We start from the raw sequence: 19,816 nt of genomic DNA, 5'->3' as shown, positions 1-19,816 counted from the left end.
AGCCCTGGTGCAAGGCGGCCCGACATGACACCCAGGGAGGCTTCCCACCCAGGGCGAGGCAGCCCTACCTCCTGCCAAGCGTGCGGGAACAAGATCAGGGCCTGGCGGTCCTTACCTTGGTGAGCAGCTGGGAGTAATAGTCCGGAATGCTGTCCAAGGCAGCGTTACCAAAGGAGCCCTTCAGCTGGCTCTTGCCATTGACCGGGCTGCTCCCAAAGGGGGGGAAGAGGTTGAAGTTGGCTGTGATGACGGGCTCCATCAGAGGCAGCAAGGAGAGCTCCTGAGAGGCGGCAGAAGAGACAGAACTGGGTCAAGGCAGTCAGCAGTTTCACACACTGGCACATCCCTGTGTGAGGAGAAGTCTTCTCCTACAGACCCTGGCCCAGGGGGATCCAGAGAGGTCTGGCTGCGCCGGGCATGCCAGTAGACATACACAAACCCCTTCCCTCGCAGAGTTCTCTCCCCCCTCTTTCTATTTTATTTTGACAAAGCAATAATCATAAATAAATAAGAATTAAAATGTGCACCCCACCATCGAGATCATTCCATTGTAACTATCCAACCTCCCAAAATTGGTTTTCGAACATTTCGGAAGTCAAACAGACCTCTGGAACGGATTAAGTTCGGCGCTTTTGTTTTTGCTATTTAATTTGCATTTTTGTTTTTGAGGCTTTTTTGATTAATTTGTTTTTGCGACTGTGTGGAACCCATTTCAGCTACTGATTGATTGTGTGACTGCGGAAATGGATAAAAGCCCCCCCGTCCAAACAATGACTATCATCAGTGCAGGTAAGAGAAAAAAATAATTTTAATTTTTAATCATCTACAATACTGTTTTCTTTATAGTATGGTACATTGATTATTGCTTTCATTTTATGGCTCAGTGGTGTCGTTAGACAGAAAAATTCATGTTAAATTGCTGTTTTAGGGGTTGTTTTTAAAAGTCTGGAGTGGATTAATTCATTTTGCATTACTTTCTATGGGAAAGCACGCCTTGGTTTTGGAACGCTTTGGTTTTGGAACAGACTTCCGGAACGGATTAAGTTTGAGAACCAAGGTACCACTGTATCTATGAATAAATACCAATAAATCAGTTATTTTATTTTACTTTTTAAAAGGCTACCCAGCCCTCCCACAGCAACTGCATAGCGCAGAGTACCTGCTTGAGCTGTTTCATCAGGGCCTCGTTGGATTTCACTCCGTCCTCTTTGCGCAGCTTCTTGCGAGAGTTGGCGACTCGCTCCCCGGCTTTCTGGGACCGCTTGGGCTTTGGCGGCGGGGGCTTCTTGGCTGCCAGCGCGTCCTGCAGGGAACACCCCAAAAAGGGAGAGGAGGGGAGAAAAAGAGACAAGAGGAAAAGTGAATTTCTGCATTGCTGCCTGGGATCATATGCCTACCCTGCCTGGAGTTATCCAAGATCCCCTTCCTAATCCTCCCAGTAGAGATCCACCTCCAAATCTGAGCTGATCCACTCTATACACACAGTGAGGGGGAGAAATTATGGACCGTACCAGACTGCTGGCAATGTAGGCCCTGAAAGACCTACATTGGCTCCCAGTACGTTTCCAAGCACAATTCAAAGTGTTGGTGCTGACCTTTAAAGCCCTAAACAGCCTCAGCCCACTATACCTGAAGGAGCATCTCCACCCCCATTGTTCAGCCCGGACACTGAGGTCCAGCTCCAAGGGCCTTCTGGCGGTTCCCTCACTGCGAGAAGCAAAGCTACAGGGAACTAGACAGAGGGCCTTTTCGGTAGTGGTGCCCGCCCTGTGGAACACCCTCCCATCAGATGTCAAGGAAATAAACAACTATCTGACTTTTAGAAGACATCTGAAGGCAGCCCTGTTTAGGGAAGTTTTTAATGTTTGATCGTTTTTTTAAAAATTATTATTAATATTCTGTTGGGAGCTGCCCAGAGTGGCTGGGGAAACCTAGCCAGATGGGTGGGGTATAAATAATAAATTTGTTGTTGTAGTAGTAGTTGTTGTTAATATTATTATTAGATTTACCGTATTTTTCGCTCTATAACACGCACCCGACCATAACACGCACATAGTTTTTAGAGGAGGAAAACAAGAAAAAAAATATTCTAAACGAAACAGTGGATGTATGAATTTTGTGGATCATGCTGTGGCCACAGACATGTGATCTGACGGTGAGTTTGAGGTAGCCCTATGCAAAAATCCTGAGGATCCATGTGGATCCATGCTTTGTAACCACGTTTTTGCACCACTACGGCCCCAGGCAACAGTGGGTGCATGATTTTTTTTGGTGCAAGATGTAGCCATGGACATGCTATGTGATCTGATGGTGAATTTGGGGTGACCCAGTGCAAAAATCCTGAGGATCCATGTGGATCCGTGCTTTGTAACCACGTTTTAAGTGGGGAGGGAATGAAAAGCACTCAAGGGACAAGGAACACGCGGGGGGGGGGGGTGGAGAAGGATGCTGTTATAATGCAGAAGAGGGGTATAAGAGGAGCAGCAAGCAGGCTCTGCTTCTCTCACTCCTCTCCGGCTCACTGAAAAACTTTGCTGCTATTTAGCCAGCTGAGTGGGGAGGAGAGAGGGACAGAGAGCCTGCTTGCTTTAAAGGAGCCAACCGGACAGGAACTGCTTACACTCTCCTCTCCCGCTTTGCTCCTTTAAAGCAAGCAGGCTCTCTGTCCCTCTCTCCTCCCCACTCAGCGGCTCTTCTCCCGCTTTGCTGTTTCAAAGCGAGCCGCGGAGGAGGGAAGGAAGGGGAACCATGGATCCTCTGCTCACGACTGCAGCAGATCCCCCCACCATCCGTAGACATTCGCTCCATAACACGCACAGACATTTCCCCTTACTTTCTAGGAGGAAAAAAGTGAGTGTTATGGTGCAAAAAATACGGTATTTCCGAATGCTCCCCCTCCTAAGTGAAATCCAACCCAACGCCCCCTCTGACGTCCCTGCCCGCCGTTTCTCCTCCTTCCCTGCACTCTTACCTCTCGCACGTCTGGCACCGGCTGCAACCGGCCCTCCGCCCCGGCGATCTTGCCATCCACGTGCCCGTTGACATCGCCTGAGCGCTGCGTCGCAAGAGTGACGTTCTTGGCCCGCAGCAGCTTCTGCAGCAAGAGGTGCCCGGCTTCGGTGCGGATGAGGCTGTTGGTGGTTGCTGGAACGGCGGCGGCAGGGGCCAAGACAGGGTCCCCCTTCGCCTCCCGCTTGACGGGCTGGGTTCCACTCATCAGGGCGCACTGGGAGGCTTCCTCCTTGGGCTCCTGTTTGATGCAAACAAGGGGAAGGTCTCCTGGCGGCGGGGGCACCCTTCCCGCCAAGGGAGAAGCAGCTTCTACCACCTGCCCGTTGGCCGTGCCAGTCTCTGTGGCCTCTTTGGTGGTGGGGCATTCGGAGTCTCGGAGGCTGCACGTCCCGGGAGTCACTTCTCCCGCGCTCGGGGGTGTTGGGGTGGAGAGCAGCAGGGAGCTGGGAGTAGCAGGCTGGTGCCTCTGGGTGGGAGTCGGCTGCTGCTCAGGGCTTTTAGCTAAGAGCAAAGGAGATGGTCTCTTTGGCTCTGGAGGGCTCGGATGCTGCTGTGGCTGCTGTGGCTGCAGTGGCGTCTGCTGCCCAGATGCCATGCCGGCAACGCTCAAGGGGACAGAGGGAGCCTGAGGGGTGGGGAGCCTCACCATCCCCTGCTGCTGGGGACAGACAGCGGATTGCTGGCTCACCGGGACCCTCTGCTGCTGCTGCTGCTCTACCACCGAGGCACCGAAACCCTGGTCCGGACGAATCTGGAAGACGGCCAGGGGCGGCTGCCTCTGCTGACCCGCAGCGCCCGGCAGGGAGAGGTGCTGAGCAGCTTGCTGGCCTTGCTCGGGGGCCGCCTGCCCCGGGTAGGGACTGGCTTGCCGCAGCGCCTGGTTCTGCTGCTGCTGCTGCTGCTGCTGCTGCAGCAGGTTCTGCTGGTGCCTCTGCATTAGCAGGGCCTGCAGCTGCTGCTGCTGCTGCGGAGTCAGGTTCCGCAGCTGAGGGTTTTTGGAGATGACGCCCTGCAGCTGGGCACGGATTTGGCCCATTACAGGGCTGGACAGGATGCTTTGGCCTTGCGGGGAGGACTGCTGCAGCATCATGCTTTGTTGTTGTTGTTGTTGTTGCTGCTGCTGCTGCTGCATCATCAGCCCTGGTGTTTTCGAGGGCCCGGCTGGGCTCTGAAGGCGTTGTTGCTGTTGTTGTTGTTGTTGCTGCTGCTGGAGGTGGTGCTGTCCCGGCAAACCTTTGGAAGGCTGCTCCAGGTTCTGTCCCATCATCCTTTGCACTTGGCCTTGCTGCTCCATCTGCTGGTTGAGCAAGTGGGGGCCCTGAGTTGCATCTCGATGGTGCTGCTGCTGCTGCTGCTGCTGCTGCGACAGCTCTTGCTGCAGAATGCCGTCTATAGGCAGGTGAGAATGCAATGGCTGCTGGAGGAGGTTGTTCTGTTGTTGTTGTTGTTGTTGTTGCTGCTGCTGCTGCTGCTGCTGCTGCTGCAGGTGGCTGCTTTGCTGCTGCTGCTGCTGCAAGTGGCTGTTTTGCTGCTGCTGCTGCATCCGTAGCTGCAGGGAGCCCAGCATGTTCTGCTGCTGGGGGCCCAAGAGCAAGTGCTGGGCTTGGCCCAGCTCAGCTGACTGCTTCTGCTGCTCCCCATGCTGCTGGAGCATCAGCTGAGACGGCTGCTCCAGAAGAGGAGTCCCGTGGCCGCTCAGCCCCTGCTGCTGCTGCTGCTGCTGCTGCTCTTGAGTGTTCATCTGCAGCTGCCCTCCCATCTCTGGGCCCACCATGTGGGGTCTTAGCTGCTGTTGCAATGCACCGTCCGCCCCTTCGGGAGGCAGCATGGCCGTGCCGCCTTCTGGCCCTCCTTGCTGCTCCTTGACAGCCAACCCCTGCTGCTGCTGCTGCTGCTGCTGCTGCTGGGCTGGCTGCATTCCCTGAGTCGAGGAGTGCAGCTGCTGGTTCAGAGACCCGTGCTGCGCAAAGTGCTGGAGAGGTTCGGCGCCCACGCCCAGCCCCTGGTTCAGGGCGCCCTGCTGGGAAGCCGGTCCCTGGCCCAGGAGGGGCTGGTGCTGTTGCTGGCTCAGCAACGTCCTCTGCTGCTGCCCAAGGAGCCCTGGCTGCTGCTGCTGCTGCTGCTGCTGCGGTGACAAAAGCAGCCGATGCCCCATCATGCCCTGCGCCTGCTGCACCAGCTGCTGAGGCACTCGGTGCTGCTGCCCCTGCTGCTGCTGCTGTGGGGCCAACAACATTTGTCTCTGGGAAGCCGGGTGCCCCATCACGCCCTGATGCTGCAGCATTGAGTGTCCCAGCATGGCTTGCTGCTGCTGCTGTTGCTGCGGAGAGAGCTGCTGGACCAGGACTCCCGCCTGGTTTCCCAGCAGTCCTTGCTGCTTGGGGAGCAGATTCTGGCTCGGCTGGGGCGTGGGTGGCGGAGGTGGGGGCTGGCTCATCAAGCCCACCTGACCCATCGTGCTTTGCTGCTGCTGCACCGAGATCTGCCCCATAAGGCTTTGCTGCTGCTGCATCGCCATTTGTCCCATGTGGCTTTGCTGCTGCTGCTGCATGGACACTTGCCCTATGAGGTTCTGCTGCTGCAGCTTCTGCGCCAGCTGCAGCCGCTGCTGCTGCATCTGCCGCTCCTGCAACAGGCGGTTGCTGGAGAAGAAGCTGTTGGGGGCCGAAGCGCCCGATGGCTGCTGCTGCTGCTGCTGCTGCTGCTGCTGCTGCCCTCCCATAAAGGGCAAGCCCTGCTGCACAGCCATGGCGGCGGCCTGAGGGAGGCGCAAGCCAGCCTGGCCTGCTAGGCCCTGCGGCCCGGGCTGGAGGCCGTGCGCGGAGAGGAGCTGGCCAGGGAGCTTGGCCATCAGGCGGGGGCTTTGCGAGGGGCTGAGGGCCAAGACGGCGGAGCTTTGCTGCTGGTGCTGCTGCTGCTTGTTGCGGTACTCAGCCATGAGGTTGGTGTGTTCCTTCTGCTGCTTCCGAACCTGTCAGAGAGAAAGAGGTAGCAGAGGCAAGGTAAGCGCAGCAAACAACAAGGAGGGGTGCACCTGTTTTCTCCTACCATTAGGAAACCCACTTAAGGACTCTATACGGGCTCCAGAACACCCTATATGGGAAAGGAGGGCATTTTTTTATTATAACAATACAGTGGTACCTCAGGGTACATATGCTTCGGGTTATATATGTACGCTTCAGGTTACAGACGCCGCTAACCCAGAAATAGTATCTCGGGTTAAGAACTTTGCTTCAGGATGAGAACAGAAATTGTGCTCCGGTGGCGCGGAAGCAGCAGGAGGCCCCATTAGCTAAAGTGGTGCTTCAGGTTAAGAACAGCTACCCGAGGTGCCACTGTACCGCCCGAAACCGGTTTGAAGTCCAGATTATGGTATCAGTTTCATAATTTCTGACTTGACAATATATCACAAATCATAGTGTGTGTGTTTGTGTGCGCGCGCCATGCAAAAATCACAATGCAGGAGAAAATGTGAAGCCCGTCAATGTCTCCATCCTTTTATCAGACACTGATATACAGTGGACCCTCCAGATATGAAAATTCATTCCGGGGGTACATACGTACCACGAAAAGTCCGCATATAGAGGCACCGCTTTTGCGCACGTGGCAAAACCCGAAAGTATACACTTCTGGGTTTGCCGTGCTCGCAACCTGAAAGTTACGTTACCCAAAGGTAACGTAACCTGAGGCTCCACTGTACTGAGATCTTTAGCTGGTGATATATTGTGATGCTGAAAACCAGCCCAGCCCTATAGTTCAGGCAGCAAAAGCATGTTTTATAAGAATTGGAAACTCACAGGAACGTGGGAATCTGCTTTCCCCCGCCTGAATTAGACCACTGGGTCCATCTGGCCAAATATTCTCTACACTGACTGGAAGGGAGGGGCTCCCCATTCAGGCAGGAGTCTCACACAGTCCCACATGGAGATGTTGGGGGTAGAGTCTGGAACCTTCCTGCAGGGGGAGCAGATGTTCTTCCATGGACCTACAGCTCTTCCCCAAGGGTTTTTTGTTTTTTTTAATGGAATATGGACAGCTGAGGATACTTGGACCCGACATTTCTGCCGAAGCATAAAATGCACAGAAGCTTGCACAGAGCAGATAGACTCCTCCAATCTCTCCCACCCACCCCTTGCCCAGGTGAATATTCCATCCCTACCAGGTGTCATGGACTGCTGGTAAAAGGTGAAAGACCCTGGGACAGTTAAGGCGACTATGGGGTGTGGCGCTCATCTCTCTTTCAGGCCAAGGGAGCTGGCATTTGCCCACAGACAGCTTTCCAGGTCATGTGGCCAGCGTGACTAAACCACTTCTGGCACAACAGGACACTGTGACGGAAGCCAGAGCGCACGGAAATGCTGTTTACCTTCCCGCCACAGGGGTACCTATTTGTCTACTTGCACTGGTGTGCTTTCGAACTGCTAGGCTGGCAGGAGCTGGGACAGAGCAACTGGAGCTTACCCCGTTGCGGGGATTCGAACAGCCAACCTTCCGATCGGCAAGCCCAAGAGGCTCAGTGGTTTAGACCACTGTGCCACCCGCGTCCTGATTTGCTGATGCTACCCTTGGCCACCCACATTTCTTCCTTAGCACCTCCCCGGCTCTAGCACCCTGTGCTCATGCAAGACCTGACTCTCTCCCTCCTAGCATCTCATCACTCAGGAAGAGGCAGGAAACCACTGCGGGGTGGGGTTCGTTTTGCCTCTATCGCGAGTCCTCCGGTCCTCCACAGACCCCTTTTTAGTTTTCTCGGTCGTGCTGAGAGCAGTGGCCTTTGGACTTAAAACGGACGCAAGCTAATCTGGGTGCTTTACCTGATCCAACTGCTTCTGAATCTTGCTCTGCTGCTCCGTCACCAGCTTGAGCTTCTCGGCATCAGCCTCGGGGAACTCCCGGCCGGCCTTTTTCGCCGTCCGCTGCTTGGCGCACAGGGCCTTGCGGGACTTGCGGTGCACCCCTATCTGCTCCTCCAGCACTTTCAGCTGCATCTGGAGGAGTTGCTGCGTATGGAGGAGCCAGTCTTCGTACTGGCGCTGATCAGCTTCATCTGGGGGGGAGTGGGGGGCGGATGAGAAACACTGGGTTTTGGAAGCTGGAGACATGCAAGACAGGTCAGGCCATATACTTTGGCAGACATAGGGGAAAAGTTGAAACGCCTTGCATCTGGCACTTAATGAATTCTGTACTAGCCCACGAAGGCTATGCAAGGCCCTCCAGTCCTCAGACTCTGAGATTCTGCAGAACTTGCATCCCACGGATAAATTGTTATTATTTTTTTACTAAATCTGTATGCCGTCCTATACTCTCAGGTCTCAGGGTGGTTTGCAAGATAAAAGCACAATAGAAAAGCACAAAATACATAATCAAAACAAAAAAACCTCAATAACCTCCACTGACATCCCCAATTTTGTGCTGGAGCCACAAAAGGCACATCTTCATTCCTGCAACCTTTCACCCAATCACAGAACCAGCCTCGCCAGCGATTCTTCACCATGCATGACTACAACAAGCCATGCGCCCCTGGAATGCAATCTATCCTGCCTGCAACATGGGAGCTTGCATCTGCTGCAGCTCAGAGCCTCTCCGTTGCAACGGAACCACAGTGGAACCTCGGTTCTCGAACGTCTCCGCGGACGAACGTTTCAGAACCCAAACGCCGAAAACCCGGAAGTAACTGCTTCGTTTTTTGAACAATTTTCGGAAGCCGAACATGCCACGTGGCTTCCATTTTGAGTTTCCCTATTGTACTGACGATTCTGCTTTCAGTTTTCGGACGTTTCAGAAGTCGAACGGTCTTCCGGAACTCATTACGTTCGAAAACCGAGGTTCCACTGTACTTTCTTGCACGTTCAACAACACACACAACTTATCTGTTCTTTGTTATTATCCAAAGCTGCCAGGTGATTAAAAAGCACTAACAAAGAGAACAGAGTTCACCCTCTGCTGTCAGCAAAACGCTACCAGTTTAGGAATTGTGATTGGAAGCAGGAGGAAGTCTTAATCCAGATCTAAGCAATCTGGAATAGATGGCTTATGAGGCTATGTATGCAAAAAGCCCAGGTGGGCAGGAGCATTACCCAAGGAAAAGCAACACCACAGCCCTTTCAGGACTGGTTTCTGCCAACTACTCACTGATGACACCTTGTGCAAAAGTGGGTGGGTTTGGTCGAGCTTGTGCTGGGTCATTGCTCCGTTCCTGCAAGGGATTTGAAAGAATCAGAATATCTGCAGTGGTACCTGCCACAGTTCCCTCCCTGATCCCACAACCAAAAGAGCCAGCACTCCCCAAACCCATCCATTAAAAAAGTGTGGGGAAACTGAAGTGGGCCTGCCAAATCCCTGCTTACCTGTCCTCCAGAGCCAGGCAGGACGTGGTTCTGCATTTCAGATGAAGACGATGCTCCGGACAACCTCTGAGCCAGCAAGGAGACTTGTTGCCTGGGGGAAGAAGGGGAACAGAATGAAGGGAGCCAGTGTTGGCCTGAGAAGCAGACTCCAGAAAACCTTAAATCCAGAGTCCGGAGCAAGGCCCTCTGAGCTAAACGAAAGAAAAAGCGAACTACACATTATCCAGGCTCCTGGGCCTCCTGCCCTGGGTACCTACCGATTCATGTTCGGAGCCACTCCAATGGTGCCCTGCGCCATGACTTTTTTGATACCCTTCAGAGCCACCATCTTGGCCTTGGCGATGGGGTCCATGATGTCCTCGGTAGCAAATTTATCCAGATCTGTGGGAGGGGAGGAGATCAAGAAGTGATCAGGCCAGACATGGCCGCTTCACAACCGAGCCTCATTCGTTTGCTGCGTGAGATCTGCCAGCACACAGCTGGCCCCTTGGAAACCATAATCTCCTAGAATGTGGGGCCGAGGCACAACCAGGAGGAAGGCTACCAGCGAGCCAACGTGTTCATGGCTGCGCAGTTCCTTTTTAAGTCAGTGTTTCCCAAACTTAGGCCTCCAGATTTTTTTTGGGGGGGGGCTACAACTCCCATCATCCCTAGCTAGCAACACCAGTGTTCAGGGATGATGGGAACTGTAGTCCGAATACAGCAGGAGAACCAAGCCTGGGAAACACTGCTTTAAGTCAACAGCTGGTACATCTGTGGGAGATGCAAACTGCTCAGCCTCCATCTCCCGGAGTCCTTTTTTCCATTTTACGTATTTTTATTTTGTACTTTTCAAGTTTATACATTTCACTAATTTTACAATCATTTTGACATTTCAAAACTTGACTTCCTTCTCCCTCTTTCTGCGGTTCCTTAAATTTGTTTTTCATATGTTCTGCATATCCAAATTAACTTAATTTACTCATTTATTCATCTTTTTAAAATATATACACTTATGAAACTGCAGCTTATTATAATAATCCTCCCAATGTTTTTATCTGTTTATAATTTATCTGTAAATATTCAATAAACCAAATTCCATTCTTTTATTTTTAAAATATGTTCTCTTGATTTCTTATTCTTCCGGTAAGTTTCACCATTTCTTCATATTCCATAAGTTTTTGTACCCATTCTTCCTTTGCTGGGACCTCTGCTTCTTTCCATTTTGGGGCGGGTAACATTCTTGCCGCTGTAGCAGCATGCATGAATAAGTTTCTATAAATTTTAGGTAGTTCTGTCCCTGTAATTCCCAAAAGAAAAGCTTCTGGGTTGTTGGGTGTTTTTTTTTTTTTTTTACAAAGGTTATTTTAAACATCCTTTTTATTTCATTATATATCTAGAGCAGGCATAGGCAAACTCGACCATCCAGACGTTTTGGGACTACAGTGGTACCTCGGGTTCCAGACGCTTCAGGTTACAGACTCCGCTAACCCAGAAATAGTACCTTGGGTTAAGAACTATGCTTAAGGATGAGAACAGAATTCGTGCAAAGGCAGTGCGGCGGCAGCAGCGGGAGGCCCCATTAGTTAATGTGGTACCTCAGGTTAAGAACAGTTTCAGGTTAAGAACAGACCTCCAGAACGAATTAAGTTCTTAACCTGAGGTACCACTGTACAACTCCCATCATCCCTGACCACTGGTCCTGTTAGCTAGGGATGACGGGAGTTGTAGTCCCAAAACATCTGGAGGGCCGAGTTTGCCTAGGCCTGATCTAGAGTCCTCCCTTCCAGGCAGACCCGGCCAATCAATGAAGTGCCAGATCCTAAACCTTTGTTTTAAGCTCCACTCATTCCCATCCATAAAAACTCACACCGCCCTGGTAAAAACAAGAGGCTGGTGAACAAAAGCCGTCTCGTAACTCCTACCTGTATCTGGGAAGAAACTGTTAGCCAATTGCTGCTGCTGCTGCTGTTGTTGCATCACAACTTGCTGCGGCTTGAGCCCCATCATCTGTTGCTGTTGCTGCTGGACCCCCGGCATGGGCTTCTGGGCCAAGACCTGCTGCTGTTGGTTCTGCTGGCCATGCGCTGCCTGGATGCTATGTTGGGCGGCAAGCATATGAGCCTGGTTCTGAGCCACCCCCATATGCGGGGCCAGGACTTGACTTTGCTGGGGACCAGCCAGTCGCTGCTGCTGCTGCTGCTGCTGCTGCTGCTGCATCAGCTGCTGGCTGGCCACCATCCCTTGCTGCCTGGCCACCATGCCCAACTGCAGCTGCTGCTGGGAGCTCACCAACTGCCCCTCGTGAGACTGGGGAGGGGGAGCCGAGTGAGCCAACATGGTGTGAGCCTGGAGGTGCTGCTGGGAGCCCCCGGGCATCTGGGCTGACATCTGCTGCTTCTTCTGCAGCTCCTTCTTCTCGTGCTCCAGCAGGTCTTCGATCAACAGAGGAAGCTCGCTGGCCACCAGGGAGCTCTCCATCTTGTCGAGGTCATCAGCAGGAGAGTGCTGCTGAGAGTTGGCCAGGCTCAGGGGCCCTCCGTCCAGCTCAAACTTCTCCAGAATGGAGTTGCCGGCGTTGGCCATCTGCACGGGGACCAGCGGCGGCCGGCCGGGGGCACCGTAGAGGACCTTGTCGGAGATGGAAGCGTGGCTGTTGCCGTGGAATGACGTCATGCCCAGCCGGACTCCGCCGGGGCTCATGAGGCCCTGGCCGGGCTTGATGTTGACCGCCAAGGCGGCTGCCATTTTCTCGGCCCCTTCAGACTTGATAGGAAGCTTCTCCGGGGCGCCGGTGTTGAACTGGCAAGGCGACGGCTTCAGGCAGCCTTCCTCTATCTTGGGTTTGATATCGGCCGGCAGGCTGACCAGCTTGCTATCGAGCACGTCGCTGTGGGCCTTGAGTGTTGAAAGGATGGGGGAGGGCGGTGGCACCCCTGAGGCAGAGGGTGGGCAGGGAACGTGGAGCAGGCCGAGCCCTTCTTTCGCCTTGGGCACCTCATCTCTGGGCAACGATGGCGTCCTTGGCTCACCCGGCTTCCCGACGCCGGCCGAGGGCGTTTCCTTGAGGTAGGGTCCGGCCGAGGGCTCCTTCTTGAGCAGATCCTCCCGCTCGGCCTTCTCGTTGGCCGACTCCACCAACCGCAGGTGCTCGTTGAAGATGTCCTTCTTGTCCCCGGTGTCCAGTTCTGGGTCGGTGTAGGCCAACAAGTCAAACTCGTCTCCGTTCAGCAGGTCGTCAAGGTGCGGGTCGTTGGTTTCCAAGTTATCCAGGTTCCCCAGGTCGTCGTCGCCTTTGGCAACGTCCGGGTCCAGGCTCAAGTTGGCCAAGTCGTCGTCATCCTCCAGGTCTTTGTGGGAATCAAAGTCGTCGTCTAAGTCCGGCTCCACTGGCACTTCACAGGGCAGCTGCCTGCCGGCCAGGCCTAGCTGATTCCTGCCAGCAGCTGGGGCAGCGTCAGTGGCAGCTGAGGTAATGGGCACATCTTTAGGGCCGGATGAGGAGAGTGGTCGGGGCGGGATGTGTTGCATCTCCAAGTTTCCAGGGGGCAGGATCAACTGGGACACAGCCTTGGCATGGGGATTGTGGTTGTTGCTCATCTCTGCCCCCTGCTGAGGAGAGGATGATATAGGGACAGACATCTTCTGGGCTTGCAGGCCTTGGCTTCCCAGGACAGGAGCCTGCATGGGCATAACGGGAGATTTCAAAGCCTGGCTGGCACCGTCATTCCCAGGTATGAAGAATCTGGTTCGAGCCTGTGGGTTCTGCTGGACAAAGGTGGGCCCCGTACCGCTCCCAAGCACTCCCTTCTGGATGTTGTGCCTCAGCTCAATGAACTGGGCTCCCAGAGCGCCGGTCGAGGCTTGAATCTGCTCTCCGGGGCCTGGCAGGCGTGGGGCAAGACCTGCTAGGGCTTGCCGGCTCAAGTCTTGGGTGGGGGGCTGGGGGAAGCGCGAAGGGACAGAGAGGCGCATGGACACAGCTTGCTGCTGCTGTTGCTGCTGCTGCCACATCTGCTGCTGTGGAGACGGGGCTTGGAAGACACCGCGGGGATAAAATGGCTGCGCGGCAGCCACTGAAGACCTGGAAGAGGAAGGAACAGAGAGAGAGAGAGAGAGAGAGAGAGAGAGAGAGAGAGAGAGAGAAATGTCAGCTACAGGACACAAGTGGGGACTCTCAGGTAGAGGTGCCTCATAATCACTTCTGACAGAAGGCCACTTTCCATGCTGTTTGAAAACCACAATGGGGACACCCTTCTCAAACAAACCACATTTGCCTACTGAAGTAAGGCCACATGGCCTGCAATTGCACCTCCCGCCTCCAAGACAACAGCCTGTCAGGCACACGGAATCAAATAACTGAACAGTTGGTCACCCCTTGCGATGAGGAATCTTCTTACCCAATGTGGAACTCGAACCCATAACCCTGAGATTAAGATGCTCTACTGACCGAGCTATCGCTTGTAACCTTTAGTGAAGTTCCCTGAGCTGCTGTCAACCACCTACCTGGCCTACTCTGCTCTGGGGAAGTTCTGATCTTTTAGGGTAGCCCTTTGTCATCTTTCCCTTCTTTCACGGCCAACACTGTAAGCTCTCTGGGGCAGGGGCCTGTCACGTTTTGTTCATCAACGGTCCAGAGGAATTCCTCCTGCAGGTAGCCTTTGTTTCCAAGCAAAGCATGGGAATCTAATCTGCCTCGGGTGAATGCAGTACAGTGGTACCTCGGGTTACATACGCTTCAGGTTACAGACTCCGCTAACCCAGAAATAGTACCTTGGGTTAAGAACTTTGCTTCAGGATGAGAACAGAAATCGTGCTCCGGCAGCACAGCGGCAACAGGAGGCCCCATTAGCTAAAGTGGTGCTTCAGGTTAAGAACAGTTTCAGGTTAAGAACGGACCTCCGGAACGAACTAAGTATGTAACCAGAGGTACCACTGTAAAACAGGTCAGAGCAAGGTCTCAATGGGAGGATCGCACATCGACAGAGAACCTGCCCTTGGTTATCCAGCCTCTGGAGTCTGGCCTCCTAAACGGCACCACGCGACTCACCTGCCATTGATATCCATGGTAGAAGGGGTCGCTGATGGAGGGGGGCGGGCAAGTCGCTCGTCCTGCACGTAGGGCCCTTGCCCCATCACTCCACTGGGAAGTTTGCTCCCCGCTGGGGTGCCCCCCAGGCTGCCAAGCATTCCTTTGTCCTGGGAAAAGGGAGAGGGGAAGACAGACCCATGTGGATGTCAGTCGCTTTTTTGACAGTATAGTTTTTTGGGGGGGGTGAAGGTAGAGGGAAGGGGCCTCCCTAAGAAACCCATAATATGCCCCGGCCTCACGCGTTACCTGCACTGTTGGATAAGGAGTCATGCTCCGGTTCATCTGCTCAAAGGCCTGCCCGCCACCCTCTGGGTTCCACGACGCCTGGGCGTTGTTGGCTGCTGCGGCTGCACTTTCCTTCTCTTGCCTCAAGTTGTTCCTCTGGATCTGCTGGCGGATGAGGAACTCGCGGAGTCTCTGCCGCTGATGGGAGGTAACCGGAGAGACAGGGAGCAGGCTGTTAGTCTGAGGGTCTCAAAAGGGGCAGCCGGATTGTACTTCAAGGCAGCCCAAAGTGTAGCGCCACAAAGGAAAAGAAGCACAGGCTAGGCAAGCAAGGATTAATTGGAAGGAGCAGGATCTATAAGCCGAACAGGGTGCAAGTAAATCAAATCGTAATATATAGCCAGTCTGGCCTGCAGTGTGCAGGTGGTTAAAGGGCCAGGGTTCTGTATTCAGTTTTTTTGGTTTATGAAAATATTTATGTAAACAATTTAGTCAATCACACAAGTCAGAAAACATCCACTTCTCAGGAATCCAACATATTCCTAAAAACTGATTATGTATGCAGATCTTTTCTAAAATATGTTCTGCTTTAATATGCAATAGTGCTGCAGGTGTGAGGTATTATTTAAAGGTAAAGGGACCCCTGACAGTTAAGTCCAGTCGCAAATGACTCTGAGGTTGCGGCGCTCATCTCGCTTTATTGGCCAAGGGAGCCGGTGTACAGCTTCCGGGTCATGTGGCCAGCATGACTAAGCCGCTTCTGGCGAAACCAGAGCACCGCACAGAAATGCTGTTTACCTTCCCGCCGGAGCGGTACCTATTTATCTACTTGCACTGGTGTGCTTTCGAACTGCTAGGTTGGCAGGAGCCGGGACCGAGCAACAGGAGCTCACCTCGCCGCAGGGATTCAAACCACTGACCTTCCGATCGGCAAGTCCTAGGCTCAGTGGTTTACACCACAGTGCCACCCGCATCCCTCTGAGGTATTATTTAGGGACCAGGAATTCAGTTTACTGCAAGCTCAACATTGAGAGAGAATGGTATGAAAATGGCAATGCGATGGTACTTAATACCTCTGAACTTAAGATTTCAAAAGCTGGACGTAGTAACTGTTGATACGGTGCCAGAAAAAAAAGAAAAGCCAAAAAAAGCAGGCTGCTTCCACATGTGGTTGCCATGTTACCAAACGCTCATCACATGTTTTGCAAAAAATGATTGTGCAACTTCAAGCAATATCACCCCTTACTAATGTTAATGCATTTCTGGGCCTTCTTAAATGTTACTCCAGATTTACTGTGCAATCAGAACCCTGGCTACTCAAGAGTTCATTCCTACTGACTTCAAGGGAGCTTTACTCCCGTGTTAAGTGGGATTAGGTCTGCACCCTTAGCTCTTAGAAATAAACATTGAGTGGTCATGAATGAGCTAGAATGGTTTTTGCTCATTGCTGGAAATGTAAGGAGAAGCCTTCAAAACCAGAATGGCTGGGGAAAGTGTGGGAGACTCCGATAAAAGAGTGTCAAATCAATGGCGTTTGACGATCCTACAAATGCACTTGAATGTGTTGATGTAATGTGAAGCTCAGCTGTTTTCACGAAGAACTTTGTGTCACTAGGTCAATCATCATCATCATTTAAGATGCAATGAATGAAATATACTGTATACCATAACCAAATTCAGATCATTGCCGTCATCAGGGTTTAGGGGCAGAACCTGGTGAATTTGTGGCTGACAACCCATTGGAGGATTAGCATGGCATAGCATCCAAATTGGAGCTGGGCACTCCCTGGTTTGAACCCTACCCTTAGCTAAAAATTGAGTAAGCTCACTGTAGTTAAGACTGGCCTCTCTCTCAGCCCTAGTTCCTGTAATCTGCAATATGAGGGCAACGCTGGCCTGCATTCAAGGGTTGGCTGCTTTATGAAATGATATCACAAGACATCAAAATGTTCTCAGGATTCAGGCCTTGGCCCAGCTTCTGCTCCAGGATCAGGCCTGCCCCCGTAGAGAAAAGGATGCTACAAGACATGGGCCTGCCTCTCCCATGACCTCCCCATCTCGCTCCCAAACTTCTACTTATTCTATGGGAGGGTTTCACTCGAGCTTAAAGGCCAAGTACCCTATTCCATTGCAGGAAATAACCTATTTGGACATTTGAAGGGCTTACGCCAACTTACCTGTTTAAGTTAAGATGGATGCATTGGTGGTCATTGTGTTCTTAATGTAAGCTGACTGTGTTTTATGTTATTTTCTCTCTCTTTCCCTTTTAACATTACTTTTTTATTTTGATAAAGTAATAATAAATAAATAAATAAATAAATAAATAAATAAATAAATAAATAAATAAATAAATAAATAAATTCACCCCGCCCACGAGACACCATTCCATCGTAACTATCCAGCCTCCCAAAATTTCAACACCTCTTGCGATGGTTTGACCCCTTTCCATTTTAACAGTACAGATTCCACAAATACCTTCCACATCTCCTCAAAATAATTTCTCCCGCATATTCCCCATCTTGCCTTAATAGCACATGTTAATTTACCATTAATAGCTATATCCCGCACCCCTTTATACCATTCTTGCATTTTACATTTCCCTTGCCCCTTCCACTTCCTAGCTATAACTTGTGCAGCTGTAGATAAATTTGTGAGCAAGTTCTTCCTGGCCTGTGAACCTTCCACCCCATTGTAAACTGACAATAATGCTACCCCTGGACTTTCAGTCAGCTTTTTTTTCTGATTTCTGTTATCTCCTTAAACACCCTTTGCAAAAAAAAAATGTGCTTATTTAAATGCCACCCCCACCACATGTATAAGTTGGGGGACTCCAAATTCAGAAAATGGGGGGAGATTGCCCAGAGCTGTTGAGATACCAATCACACGTCCCCCCAACGCACTATCCGTGTATAAGACGCCCACCAATTTTAAACGTAAATTTTAAATAAAAAATCCTTGTCCAGTTTCTTGGCATCCCTTCCAACATAACCCCAAATATTCCTGGTTTAGTTGATTTAATCTTACCGGTATTAAATACCATCTCCAAATTAACTTAATAGTAACTTTCTTCTAAACTTATCCTTTGTTTGTTCCTCTTACATTTTCTATTATAATATAATTTAAAAAACAAAACAAAACCCTGTTTTGTCTCCTCTATCATTCTAAGCACCAGATTCTCCCATTTTCAGTTATGGGGTATCAGAGTTTTTAAGGGGCTAACCAGGCTGGGATAGCTAGGATAGCAGGCTTGTTGGTTTTTGAATGTCTGCTGTAGATTGTTTTCCATTTCGTTGTTCTGTATGGGACAATGACAATAAAGATTATCATATCGTACCTGAAGCCAAGTAGCAGCCCTGCTTACCTGCCGAACTTTCTCCATCTCTGTCTGGGTGGCATTGCTGCCCATCGTCCCCTCCTGGCTGGCTGGCAGTTCCTGCAGCTCCCGGTTGGCAGCTCCGACTGCTCCCTCTTCCCTCTTGTCGCTTGGAGGCACCAGGCCTGTCCGCGGCAGGTAGGCCAAGGAGCCATCTTGTTGAGGCGGCGGCTGCGGCTGGGGCAGAGCTGAGGGCGGGCGCAGCGGAGAGACATTGTAGGAGTCCGCGGTGCCCTTGCCAGGGCCGAGGGGGCTGCCAGCTTGGTGGAACCCCGGTGAGGAGACGTAGCTGGTGCTCTGGGGCTTGCCGGGGGCAAAATGGCTGTTGATGCCGTGGGAAGGGGAGCTCTTGAGTGGTTCGCTGGGCGGGAAGGTGAAGCGCATCTGCTGGGCCTGAGTGCTCGGGAAGACGCTTGCCCCAGGGGAGCGAGCAAATTGGGGCTGTGGGCCAGGCTTAGGGGGGGCTTCGGAGGAGGGCGGCCCTGCCGGGAAGCCCCCGGAGGCAAGGGTATTGTGGGAGCCGGGCATGGGCTTGAAGCCAGCCTCCGGCATCTGGGGGCGAGGGGGTTTGTGCAGGGGTGCGAAGGGGTCCCGCGACTGCGGCCGTGAAGGGGGGCGGGAGTAGGGGTCCGGGGACTGGAAGCGGGGGGTCACCGGGGACTGGCAGAAGGCTTCATTGGAGAGCGGCCGGGGCGTGAGGGGAGACTGGGAGCTGGACTGGGACTGGGGGCTAGCGGGGACGCGGGAGAAAGGGTCGGAGGGCAAGGAACGGGGTGGCAGGGCACAGCAGCTTTCCGGGGGCGGGGGCTGAGGCCTCGGCGTCAGGGGAGGCTGAGCATAGGGGTCCGGGTACGGCGACTGGCGGTAGAGGTCAGCCTGGCTGGGGGGAGACGCGGCCAGAGGGTGGGCGTCGGGAGGCCGGTGCCCCAAGCCCGGGCTCTGCGGCTCGACCTGAGACTGGCGGGGAGTGAGCGGGGCCTTGAAAACATCCGGAGCCTTCATTTCGGCCATGTGGTGAGCACCGGACGGCGAGTCGCCGTAGCTGCAGCCATAGCTGGGAGAGCAGATCCCCGGCCCGGCCTCTTCCTTCTTGATGTCCAACCCTTTCTTCAGCTCCCCAAAAGGCGGAGGCGAGAGCAGCAGGGCGGCCCGCTGAGGGCTCCCGGGCACTGATAGGTTCTCCAAGGACCCGGTGGGGCAGCGGGGCTTGAGGAAGTGGTCTGGTGTGGAGGGCTGGTGCCTCGGGGTCCCCGGAGGGGTGGGCTGGAAGTCCCCGGGCTGCGGGGCCGGGCGAGGGTTCGGTAGGAGCGGAGACTGTCCGGAGGAAGAGGAGGAGGAGGAGGAGGAGGAGGACGAAGCAAAGCCAGCAGGCACTGTCGGGCTCTGGCCCACCGAGGAGGGAGAGGGGAAACCTGAATCCGGCGGGGGGCAGGCCACGCCGTAGGGCTCGTGCAAAGGCACTGGAGCGGGGGGCTGGGCACTGGCGGCAGAAGAGGGGAGCTTGAGGAAGAGCTCGCTGGGCGACTCGACACCGCCGGACCCGCTGGGCAGAGCTGCGGCGTTGCTGACGTAGAGCGGCTGCCCTGGCACAGAGGCGGCGGGAGGAGGAGGGGGCAGCGGAGGAGGCGGCTGGGGGGCCGCGGTGGGCAGCGCCCCCTGCTGGGGCGGGATGCGCAAGTGTAGGGCCGGCCGGTCTGGCCTGCGCAGCACCTCGACTTTGGTCTGCTTGTTGATCTGGCTCTCGGCTTGCTGCGAAAGACAGAGGAAGAGGCGGAGCGTCAAAAGGGC

The 19,816-nt window shown here is 53.4% G+C and overlaps 1 protein-coding gene across 14 annotated transcripts in view; it reads right to left on the bottom strand.

Moving 5' to 3' along the window:
• KMT2D (lysine methyltransferase 2D) overlaps nucleotides 1-19,816 on the bottom strand; it is a 109,568-nt gene that overhangs the window by 28,426 nt on the left and 61,326 nt on the right. For all 14 annotated transcript variants that reach the window (XM_081849454.1, XM_081849446.1, XM_081849452.1 and 11 more), the window contains 11 exons: nucleotides 18,017-19,777; nucleotides 14,677-14,853; nucleotides 14,389-14,537; nucleotides 11,264-13,422; nucleotides 9,617-9,740; nucleotides 9,360-9,450; nucleotides 9,145-9,208; nucleotides 7,827-8,059; nucleotides 2,972-5,983; nucleotides 1,160-1,303; nucleotides 116-280 (listed from right to left, as the gene is read on the bottom strand). In XM_081849454.1, the coding sequence (XP_081705580.1) occupies nucleotides 116-280; nucleotides 1,160-1,303; nucleotides 2,972-5,983; nucleotides 7,827-8,059; nucleotides 9,145-9,208; nucleotides 9,360-9,450; nucleotides 9,617-9,740; nucleotides 11,264-13,422; nucleotides 14,389-14,537; nucleotides 14,677-14,853; nucleotides 18,017-19,777 (8,079 nt within the window). The remainder of the gene's footprint in view (nucleotides 1-115; nucleotides 281-1,159; nucleotides 1,304-2,971; nucleotides 5,984-7,826; nucleotides 8,060-9,144; nucleotides 9,209-9,359; nucleotides 9,451-9,616; nucleotides 9,741-11,263; nucleotides 13,423-14,388; nucleotides 14,538-14,676; nucleotides 14,854-18,016; nucleotides 19,778-19,816) is intronic.

The sequence above is a fragment of the Podarcis erhardii genome (genome assembly GCF_964252035.2).
Source record: "Podarcis erhardii genome assembly, chromosome: 2".
Classification (NCBI taxonomy): Eukaryota; Metazoa; Chordata; class Lepidosauria; order Squamata; family Lacertidae; genus Podarcis; species Podarcis erhardii.
This window is presented reverse-complemented; position numbering and strand designations above follow the sequence as displayed.